The sequence below is a fragment of the Brassica oleracea genome, chromosome C9, assembly GCF_000695525.1.
Source record: "Brassica oleracea var. oleracea cultivar TO1000 chromosome C9, BOL, whole genome shotgun sequence".
NCBI classification, from domain to species: domain Eukaryota; kingdom Viridiplantae; phylum Streptophyta; class Magnoliopsida; order Brassicales; family Brassicaceae; genus Brassica; species Brassica oleracea.
Window position 1 is genome coordinate 26,876,631 of NC_027756.1, and position 11,069 is coordinate 26,887,699.

At 35.2% G+C, this 11,069-nt stretch overlaps 2 protein-coding genes across 2 annotated transcripts in view; both read right to left on the reverse strand.

Moving 5' to 3' along the window:
* LOC106317235 (putative methylesterase 12, chloroplastic) overlaps positions 1–3,033 on the reverse strand; it is a 4,281-nt gene extending 1,248 nt beyond the window's left edge. Inside the window, exons 1-4 of the mRNA XM_013755087.1 lie at positions 2,523–3,033; positions 1,780–2,019; positions 1,536–1,679; positions 1,142–1,276 (exon numbers count right to left, since the gene is read on the reverse strand). Of these exons, the coding sequence (XP_013610541.1) occupies positions 1,142–1,276; positions 1,536–1,679; positions 1,780–2,019; positions 2,523–2,795 (792 nt within the window). The 5' untranslated portion in view covers positions 2,796–3,033. The remainder of the gene's footprint in view (positions 1–1,141; positions 1,277–1,535; positions 1,680–1,779; positions 2,020–2,522) is intronic.
* A 4,745-nt stretch (positions 3,034–7,778) lies between these two features.
* LOC106315502 (mitochondrial amidoxime-reducing component 1) lies at positions 7,779–9,543 on the reverse strand. The gene is made up of 8 exons (XM_013753244.1): positions 9,367–9,543; positions 9,067–9,216; positions 8,804–8,980; positions 8,635–8,723; positions 8,499–8,563; positions 8,338–8,440; positions 8,148–8,258; positions 7,779–8,069 (listed from the first exon to the last, which is right to left on the reverse strand). The coding sequence occupies exons 1-8, from the start codon at positions 9,488–9,490 to the stop codon at positions 7,944–7,946; spliced, it is 945 nt and encodes a 314-aa protein (XP_013608698.1). The 5' UTR covers positions 9,491–9,543; the 3' UTR covers positions 7,779–7,943.
* Between the last annotated feature and the right edge of the window lie 1,526 nt (positions 9,544–11,069).

Sequence of the window (11,069 nt, forward strand, 5' to 3'; positions counted from 1 at the left end):
GAACCCTAAACCTTATATTTTTCTGAAATTCGAACCCTAAACCCTAAACCCTAAATCTTCTAATCTAAATCGTAAAACATCAACTCTAGGGTTTTAGGGTTTAGGATTTAGGGTTTAGGGTTTAGAGTTGAAGGTTTCGGTTTTAGGGTTTAAAGTTGATGTTTTAGGGTTTATGGTTAATTTTTTAGGGTTTAGGGTTTAGAGTTTACTTTTTAGGGTTTAGGGTTTAGGGTTTAGTGTTGATAGTTTATGGTTTAGTGTTGATGGTTTAGGGTTTAGAGTTGAAGTTTAGGGTGTAGGGTTTAGAGTTGATGTTTTAGGGTTTAGAGTTAAAGGTTTAGGGTTTAGAGTTAAAGGTTTAGGGTTTAGAGTTAAAGGTTTAGGGTTTAGAGTTAAAGGTTTAGGGTTTAGAGTTAAAGGTTTAGGGTTTAGAGTTAAAGGTTTAGGGTTTAGAGTTAAAGGTTTAGGGTTTAGAGTTAAAGGTTTAGGGTTTAGGGTTTAGAGTTGATGTTTTAGGGTTTAGAGTTGAAGGTTTAGGGTTTAGGGTTTAGAGTTGATGTTTCGGGGTTTAGAGATTAGAGTTGATGTTTCATGGTTTAGGGTTTATTTCAAAAAAAAAATAGGGTTTAGGATAGATGGTTTAGGGTTTAGGGTTCGTATTTCAAAAACATAGGGTTTAGGATTGATGGTTTTGGTTTAGAGTTGAGTTTTAGGGTTTAGGGTTTGAATTTCGAAATAGTATAATTCAGAAAAAAATTAAAAAATTATTTTTTTAAATTTTTATTTATTTAAATATTTATTTATTATATATATAAAGAACATGAACATAAAAGTCTTTTGCCACTTAACGAAGAATGTATTTTTAAAAATGTTCCTTCAGTGGTGGTATAAATGAAAAGTGGTAGCATGAAAATGGTAAACATATAATTTCCGCCAATACAAAACTCTCTTCTAAAGTGCGGATCAGAATCTAAGTCTTAATTAAAATGAAGTTTTTTTCTTTTTTGATAGTCACAAAAATATATTTTACATACAGTAAAAGATTTTGATTGATTAGTATCCAAAATTGAACCAAATCTGTAACAAAAACAGAAGCAAACAAAACCAAACAACAATTGGGCTATTCTTGTGCTGTGTTTACCTTATTGGGTGACTGATTGAAGTACAAGCTTTTCATGTGTTGCTTTTCAAAAGTGAACCCCGTTGCGGGCTTGTCCTTTCCATTTCGATGGATCAAGAACTGCGACTCTTTCATGAACCGTTCTGCAGAACCAAGCTGTGACAGAGACAGTTTGTAAGAGTTTGAGAACAAACAAAAACATTCACAAGATGAGGAAGATGGTTGAAAGTGACTCCACAACCCATGTTTAACTCTATGATTTTTCGTTTGATTTCTTAGAAAATTGTTAGCTTTTCTCCCAATATGTGTAAATAAATCTTTACCGAAGCTAAACTGAATATAATTATGTTGATTAAGAGAAAACAAAAAACAAATTCAAGAAACGAGTGTGAATTTTTTTTTGCTTAGTGTTTACCTGATCAGCATAGACATCGAAGGGTCTTTGTCCATCAGAAACCATAGTGGCACATATGAATACAGCTTTTGAGATTTTTTCAGGAAACAGCTCTAACGCATACGAAATACATGCACCTCCTGTACTGTGACCTACCAGAATCACCTGAAACAATCAACACTCATTGCTTCATGCATATGTATGTTTAGAATGAAAACCTTCCTTCCATGTTTCAAGATAAACCTGACACAAGCATTTGACTAACCTTTTCTTCCTCTGGAAGATTTTGAAGAAGCTTGATCAATGGTTTTGAATATTCTTCTAAAGTGGAAACACTATTTGGGTCAGCCATACTAAATCCAGATCCAGCAAGGTCAACTGTAACAGGAGATAGTCCACACTCTTCCAATGAAGCAACAGTTTTGTACCAACACCAAGCCCCAAACCCTTCACCATGTACAAGAACGACTTTCTTAACCGCCAAGCTCTCCACAAGATCAGGTACCTGAACAAACAAACAGATACTAACATCGGTTGGAACACGTAACATTGATGCGTTGTGACAGGACAATCATGAACAAAATTTGATATTCAAACAAAGTCATCTGCTTTTCTACTTGGTTCGTGCAATAACCAAAAAGAAGCTTCTTGTCACACTCTATGTTCTAATTACAATGAGGTAGTAGACCCTATGACAACAAATAATTGTGAACTTTTAAAAAAAAAAAAAAAAAGAGGAAAGTCACTAGAGAACTTTTCAAAAGAATCAGAGAAAACAAACATTCTTACAAAGATAACACTTCTTGTTCTGGTCCCAACCTAATGTCAGTATCAGATTTTCAATCTCTACATACTTTTGACTCTCTCCTCAAACAAATACTAAGAAACCATATAAGAATCTTCTCTTACACAACCCATGTCTCGGATATGTTTAACACCAACAAACATCAACAAGCTAGTCCAAAGTCGAAATTTTTTTATCATTATTATAAAATTTGAGGAAATGACCTGCTTGTTATTTGAAAAAGGGTCAGAGAGAGTTTGTCTTCTGGAGCTAGTAGACCCGACACGTCTAGAAACGGACCCATCGAATCTCTGAGAAAGCTGAGCTTGATGAATAGCCATGGACAAAGCTCGTCGATGCAACATCTCTTCATCACCAAGCAGTTTCCTTTGAGAACGACTTACTCTCTTGCTTCTAGATCCATCTCCTCCTCCTCCTCCTCCTCCTGTTCTGATGGCAACATCTTTCTTCTTCATACAGATTACTCTATTACCCATCTTCCAAAATCCTCTCAGACGAGCACCACAAATGTGTCTCTGAGTTTTCTAAAACGGGAAGTTATTAAATTTCCCGAGAAAACGGCTTTGATATTTTCTTTTTTATTAAAAATCGGCTTTTTAATGTCCATTTGAAAGTTCAAAGGTTACAAGAAAAGATCTTTGGAGGTAGAGAGAGACAAGAAGGAGGAGAAGAGTGGGTGAAGAAGGAATCGGTTATTAATTACGCTAACGGACGTTTCAGATTTAAGACAAAGCAGCCAAAGTTTATAACTTTACTTCGTCTTTGTGTGTTGATATTTCTGGGACTTTGCTACATTTCGTGTCTCAACAAATAATAATCTAAAAAAAAAAAAAAACAAATAATACTCTTTTTCTTTTTATCATCTCTCAATTCATGAGATATGTTAAAGTCGATAATCTTTAAATAAACCATGCAAGATCAATTATATACATAACCTGATGGTGTCAGTTGGTCCTCACTTACAATGAGCATGATTCCCTGCAAATTCACCATGTTCAATAATCTTGCACTGTCAAGCATTGCTTAAGAATCAAACATTTGAGCAACCACTAACCTACACATATTTGCAGTCCAATCTAAGAAATCATATTTTTCTCTAGTGAACTAGACGGAAAGATAGAATAGCTTGAATCTAGCTTGAATCTAGTCAAAGTTACATGAAAATCAGAGAATTCAATTGTGAAGGTCTAAACATTCCTATACCTGAGAACTTCAAATTTACAATGAGATCAACAACAAGTTTTTAACGGAGGAGCATGTAGCGTTTACAAGCAACCAAATGTTATATTCTTGTAGTCAACCATGAAAATGCCTTTGTATACAAAATCGACGTTCCAACTACATGTCCCTCTTAACCAATGTTTTTTCTCGACCAGGAAACTCCACAATTGTTGTTATGATTAGACCAAGAGGCACCAATGTTACAATTCAGAATGTTTAGAGCCAAGACTCACCTTCTTTTTATTTTGTGGCTTTTTACTGCAGTTAAAAAGATAGATGTCATGATTGGTCGGTGATGTAACTTTAGAACTTTTACTTTAGAAATTAGGTTAGTAATTTTTTTAGCATCGGCTATAGATTTTTAGCATTGGCTCTAGAATTTTTTGTTGTAGATCTATTTTTAAAAACATTTAAATTACTAAAAAGCTTCATAATCACAGTGGAGCGCATAGAGTTGTAGAAAATCAACACGAAGTAAGAAGAGGGTACAAGAAAATCAACAGTGAATCTCTATCATCATCAAGGTCATTAACCTAATTACACAGGTAAGACAAGGCTAGCGATGATTGACAGGTGTAAGATCAAAGAATGGTTATGCAAAGATGAGCAGTTATTTGTAATTGATAATACACCGGACGAAACTAAAGTTGGAATCACATTGATTCATTTTGATGGTGAAAAATCAACTTCACATCAAGCTTTGATGAAAGAGTATGAAGAAGTGTTGGTTTTAAGAAGTTGGAGAGGGTACAAGAACAGGCTCAAAGAAAGTTTCGAAGAGGTTCTTGATGATTCGATAGTTGAGCCGAAAGAATTGAGAGAGACAAAAGGTATTACAGAATATTATGCTAAGTTTGAACTAATCAGAACAAGACTCAGGATGTCAGAGGAGTACTGAATGAGTGCTTACTTAGCTTGTCTTCGCTTACATACACAAATGCATATTTATATGTTTCACCCTCAATATACTAGTCAATGTCCGGTCCTTGAGAGATTATATGAAAAAGCACATTCTAAGAGAGAAGTGAAGAGTAACTGGAATTCTCATAAACCTCAGTTAAACAATAATTAAAAGAAGGGGATCCTTAATAACAAGAAGGAAGATTGACCAAAGAAGGAGGGAAATGGCAAGATGAAACCATTTTTGTCCCAAGCAGAGTTGACTGAAAGGCGAGCTAAAGGTATGTTACTATTGGGATGAGAAGTTTACTCCTGATCATTACTTAAAACATAAGAAAACACAAGTTTTATGGAGTATGATGAGGAAGTGGAAGAATAGAAAGATGCAGAGACTGACATGAACGAGCAAATGGAGATTTTTGATATTGCTCAAAATTCTCTCAATGCAGTAGCTGGAGTATCAGATTATACTAGTATGCGAGTGAAGGGATTGCCTGGGAAGAAGCATTTTTATGTGTTGATTGATTCAGGATCCACACATAACTTCATGGATAAGAAGATTGCAAAGTTGCTGTGATGTTGTTTATTACCTACTGGAAGAACAAAAGTCTGTTGCAGAAGGTAGTAAAATAGAAGTTCGTGTGAAGATTGACAAATTCAAATGTCAGTTTCAAGGACATCAGTTTCAAGCAGATTTTATGCTGATTCTTTTGGGGTGTCATGACATTGTCTTTGGTGTGCAGTGGTTACACGCTCTTGGACCCATTACATGGGAATTTCAAGAGCGCTAACAATGCAGTTTCGTATGAGTAAAACCAAAGTAATGTTGGGAGGAATTAAATCGGGATCAGTGAGGGAAGTTAAGTCAAAAAGACTTGAACAACTCAAGCAGAAAGAGATCTAATTGCATATGACTTATGCTTATGATGAAGCAGAGAAGGATCAACAGAGTGTGAATACAGTGGAGTTAAATGCAGAAAAATAAGTGCAGAGTAAAGATATAGAAGAGTTGACTGGAGAATAAACTGATATTTTCAAGGAGCCAGATTAATTGCCACCATTTCGACCTAACCACAACCATAAAATCACATTGATGGGAGAGTCTAATCCAGTGAATCAGAAATGTTACTGTTATGCAGTATACCAGAAAGATAAGATTGATAAAATAGTCAAGGAGTTATTACAGGCTGGGACAATTCAACCTAGTTATAGTACTTACGCTTTCCCGGTGGTACTAGTCAAGGAGAAGGATACCCCATGGAGGCTCTGTGTAGAATAGATAACGCTCAACAGTATGACAATTAAGGACAAGTTTCCTATTCCTTAAATAGAAGATTTAATGGTACGAGTTAGGAGGATCCAGAGTATACTCAAAGATTGATCTGCGAGCAAGTTATCATCAAGTTAGAATGGTACTTGAGGACATTCGTAAAACAACATTTCGTACGCATAATGGTCATTATTAGTATGTGGTGTTGTCTTTTGGGCTAACTAATTCTCTAGCCATTTTTCAAGGCTAGATGAATAATGTTTTCAGAGACTAATTGTGGAAGTTTGTCCTTATTTTCTATGACGACATATTGATCTACAGCCCTAATATGACTGAGCATCTTGTTTATCTCATGGTGGTATTTGAACTGATGAAGCATAATCAATTGTATGCTAAAAAGAGCAAGTGTCCTTTTGTAACAGCACGAGTACTGTATTTGGGACACTTCATTAAAGGAGTATCAATTGTGTAAACATACCTGCGAAGACCAAGAGGCATCCGAAAATGAATTGTTTATTCCATTATGAGCTTCCACCTTGTGAAAAGCCATGACCTAGGGGTGGGCATTCGGGTTCGGATCAGGTATTTCAGATTTTTGAGTATTTCGGTGTAGAGGTATATAACCCGTTCGGGTATTTCTGTAATTCGGGACGGGTTCGGATATTTTTTGTTCATATTTAGCTATTTCGGATCGGGTTCGAATATTTAGATTTTGAAAGAAAAAAACATTAAAATTAAAATTTCATTTTTCAATTTTCTTGTATTTAAAAATATAACTTTCACTTTACTAATTTTTTTTTTTATTTTTAATAGATAGAATGGTTAATAGATTTGGACATAACATTTTAAAACTAAAAAAGACACTAATTTGGTTATTATTTTTAAATTTTGGATGTAACTTTTGTTAATTCTTGAAACAAAAACTTTACATGCATTTTAAGTAAGTAGCAAATCATTTCTCCCGTAATTATATGTAGATTATATGAACTTAAAGTATATATAGTATCAATATAAATATTTGAAATAAAATGAGAGATATAAACTAGAAATATAAGGTTAGTAATACATATATGTTCGGTTATCTTCTGATATCCATTCGGGTTATTACCCGTTCGGGTTCAGATATCCAATCTCTCATAATTCAATACCCGTTCGGATATTTTGCTACTTTGGTTGGGATTTCGGTTCGGGTTTTTCGGATTGGGTTCGGATACGGGTTTAGGTATCGGGTAAAATGCCCACCCCTAGCCAAAGGTTTGGTACTTCAGAACCATGAGCCATTTTGACTACTCTTAACAGACCAAATGGATCCTTTCCTAATCAAGTGTTTCTTTACCCAATTAACCCATAAGGAATAATTACTTGAGAGAATTTTTCAAAGTAGCTTTAAGCAACAGACTATCTCTTTTAAGGGTCTCAGACTTAATCATCCTTCTGTCTTTAGCTTGCATATGTCGTTCGAACTGACTTTAGCCTTTTTTACATTCATTTTCGAGCCATAACATAAGAAGGCAGAGCAAAGTTTTTCAATCTCTTCCAAGCATTTACCCGAAAGTCTAAAAGCTGATAACCAGAAATTTGTTGTGATTCTTTTCTAAGAACTTAACACACTGCTGGTTACTAGAGTTCATTGTTGGAGAAAATTCTTCTTAATCCATAATCTTCTACAATTTGAGCTATGAATCCACGTTTAATGAATGTTAATTCGATCATAAAGGTGAACATGTTTACTTTTATCACAAGTCGTTCATGTCCCTAGGCAAATAGATTCTTCCAAAAGGAAAATACATGGAACCATTGCCGACTAAACTCATAATCAATATATCGTGGAGATTGCCGGCGAAGTAACTTGCTAGGTGTCGTAAAGTTTCGAAGACATGGGGTTCTATGCTTGATTTTACACCTTGTAAGCCATGTAGAGGATCTTGTTAGCCATGCGAAGCAACTCGAGTCGAGCATATCTATTTTAAAGCAATGGGCAACGTCATTTGTTTCTCTATCTTGGCGATTTTCATATTTTCTGTCGGGTTTGTATTTACATTCCCTAGTTGTGTTACATGTTACTTGGGAGCACACTAATGTTTTAACCAATATTAATAGGCTTTTCATAATGATAAAGTTTAAAGGTTTGGGTTTGATTGTCAGTAGAAATGATATATACAAGTGCTCTGATAAAGCTTGGTGTCCTCGGATAAACTTGCACAATGTACAGAATGCACATTTTCTTGTTTTTTCAAGTTGCTGCTTCAGTAGGAGAGGAGAGTTTTCCAAGGACAAAAACAGAATCACCAATCTCGATTGTTTTTGTTATTCCATCCCCAAACCCATCTTTCAAAACCATGTTCTGTCCAAAGTATATCTGCATCATCATCATCATCATTCAAAACTCCCATATTCAATCATTATGACGATAAACCCAACAATGTTTTTTGAGTACCTTTCCCTGTGGTTTCTTCTGTGGCTGTAAGACTTTGTCTGATCTGAAACTCCTCAGAGTCTCAATTGGCTCTTCACCTCCAATTCCAGTGTCTTGATTTATCGTCGGTACCTGATCATCCAAAACAATTTAAAAGCTTACCCTTCAAACAAAAACAAAGAAAGTATATAACGAAGTAGGCTGTATATACCTTGCAACGAGAGCATAATTTCACACCATGAAAGGTGAAATTGTCTATAAGGATCTCTGTCCATAAGTCCTCAGCAAATGGTTCACATCCATCAACCAAGATGCTGTGACAAGAAAGTTGATCAAGTGTTGTTACAAAGCAATAATTTGAAACAAACATACTTGGGTCTGAATCGGCTGATCGGTACAGGCTTCTTGAGAAGCTCATTCAGGGCATCAAGGGAACCCTATAAAACGTAATGTAACTATTCTGAGCAGAACAAGAACCCAAGCAACTTCCTCGTTCATGGTGACTGACCTGTGATATAAGCAAGAAAGGGTACATATCTGAGAACATCGCAAAGTGACCTGGAGCGTAGTTTGGATCCACAGGTCTTGTCTCAGAGTCTGCAAAACAAACAGCAAAGCACGCATGAAGCTAAAGCTATAAAAGGATCAACTGATTATGACATGAAAATGTAAAAAACCTGAATCAAAACGAACAAGTCGACAAGGCTTCCCAACAAAAGTTGTAAACCAGTTAGAGGCTTCCTCTCCTTCATCAAGTGCGGAGCCAAACCACTCCCAGACTGAGACACCATCGGCTATTTTCTCAGGTTTAGCTAGTGAAACCATAAGTACATCCATGCCAGGAGCTCTAACCACTGTAACACACACCCCCAAACAGAGATGAGAAAAAAAAAAGAATATCTTAAAAATTCAGTTGAAGAATAAAAAGACAAAATCTTACCCATGTTAGAGTTGTTGTCGGGCTCCCAGTCCTGTGCAAACGCATGTTTAGGCATTTCAACTTCAATCAAGGAAAGCTTTGGTTCCACTCTTTGAGTCAATCCTCTTCCTTTAGAGTTCACAATCAACCAGTTTCTATCCCATCGAAACCCTAACCAACCAATCACACACATAAATATTAAATAATTTCCACTCAGAGAATACTTACAACGCCCACAAATTTCATTTGAATCAAGAGCACAAATCATCAAGAACACATCAACATAAGCAAACAAGCGGATTATTGTCTCTGATTAAATACCTGTGGGAGTGAGAGAAGCCTCAGACAAAGATATCCCTCGACAAGATTTGATCGGATAGACATACAGAGAGGCTACTCTTCCCGCGATTTCACCTGCCGGCGACGGAGACAAAGCGTTCTCCATATCTCTCTCTCTCGCCCTATCTTTCTGATTCTCTCCATATCTCTCTCTCTCGCCCTATCTTTCTGATTCTCTAAGTATTCACATAATTGCACATATGCTCCCTAGAGTTTTTATCTGAACCGATTAAACGCTTCACACTTTGATTTATGACTGAATAAACCTCATAGTCTGTTTCATTTTTACAACCCCAAGTCCCGTACCAATTCAGCCTGTAAAATTAACTGATGATCAGAGACCTCTTGGTTTGTTGTTCTAATATACGCCACTTTTCTAGTTACCCAAGGTAACTTTGTGACTTTTAATTATATCACAAGTCACTTATTGTTCTTCTGAGTAGTTTTGACCTCTGTTCTAAAAATCGGCCGCTAACACGTCATTCTTCCGCCCCGATTTATGTCAAATCGGTTAAAAAAATCGGATATCTGATTTTTTCCGTCTAGACCGCATAAATGACCGCCTAGCCGCCTAATCTATTTTTTTTTATTATTTTATTATTTTTTATTATTTTTATTTTATTTTTAATAATATTTTTATTTGTTTATTTGATCTAAAATTTTATAAATATCAATTATATTCATAATTTTGATGAAAATTACACTATATTAAGTTTATATATTATATTTGTGTGTTTTATACAATCTTAAATATGAAAATGTATTAATGTTATACATAATTAAAGATTAACATGTTTTATAACATAGTAAAAAATCTAAAAATTCTGCCCCGCATAATTTCCGATTAATCTCCGATTTTTTCTTTAGGCGTTAGACCCAACCCAACCGCCCGACTAGCGCCTAGCGCGTTCCCGAATAGGGGTTTTAACTTTTTTTTTACTTACTTTTCTCTAGCTAATCGTAACTAAAACAATATTTTTTGTTTACTTTTGTTTTAAATATTTTTATTAAAAATTTGTCTGACATTTTGCTTCTTTTCTTTCCTTTTCACCAGAAGTCATATGTTTTCTAACAAAAATCATAACTTATATATTCCTTCGGTCAGCAATTTTAGGTCAGTCCGTCTTTCTTTTCTTCTCCTACGACCAGCAACAAGCGGCGCTCCACTCCTCCTTGTCAACAAGCGGCGCTCCACTCCTTGTCCTCCGTTTGATCCTAGCTGCCGCTGTCGTTTCGTCGCGTCTATAGCCACCGGCAAATGGCCTATCAAGTTCATAGATCCATCTAGTTTTGTCCAACTTTTACTTTTTACATCTTATGTCTTTGTACTTTTTGATTCTTCTCAATTTGGTGCAAACTCTATAAACCTTTAATTTCTTCCTCAAATTTGGCCCCAACTTCTAGATGCGAACTTCAGCCCCCAAAATATGTAAATATTTATAAAAATGCAATATGAACACCTAAATGACTTAAATGAACTAAAATAAGATATTAAAAATTATTAAAATCATAAGGTATCACCATATTTACAAATATACATATGTACATCAATTGATTTGTAGACAAAAAGTTTTGATTTGTAAATAATATGACATGGTTTTTGATTTTTTTTTCTTCTAGAATTTGAGAGTTTTTTCAACGTAACAACCGGTTGAAAAAAAAGTCCCCAAATTTTACCATTAGAA

Bases quoted from the DNA above. Each gene is read 5' to 3' on its own strand.
- LOC106315502 (XM_013753244.1), bottom strand. From the start codon at position 9,490: ATGGAGAACGCTTTGTCTCCGTCGCCGGCAGGTGAAATCGCGGGAAGA. The intron at 9,217-9,366 runs GTATTTAATCAG...TTGGTTGGTTAG, and splicing joins GGCTTCTCTCACTCCCACAG to GGTTTCGATGGGATAGAAAC. The intron at 8,070-8,147 runs GTACTCAAAAAA...ATGATGATGCAG, and splicing joins AGAAGAAACCACAGGGAAAG to ATATACTTTGGACAGAACAT.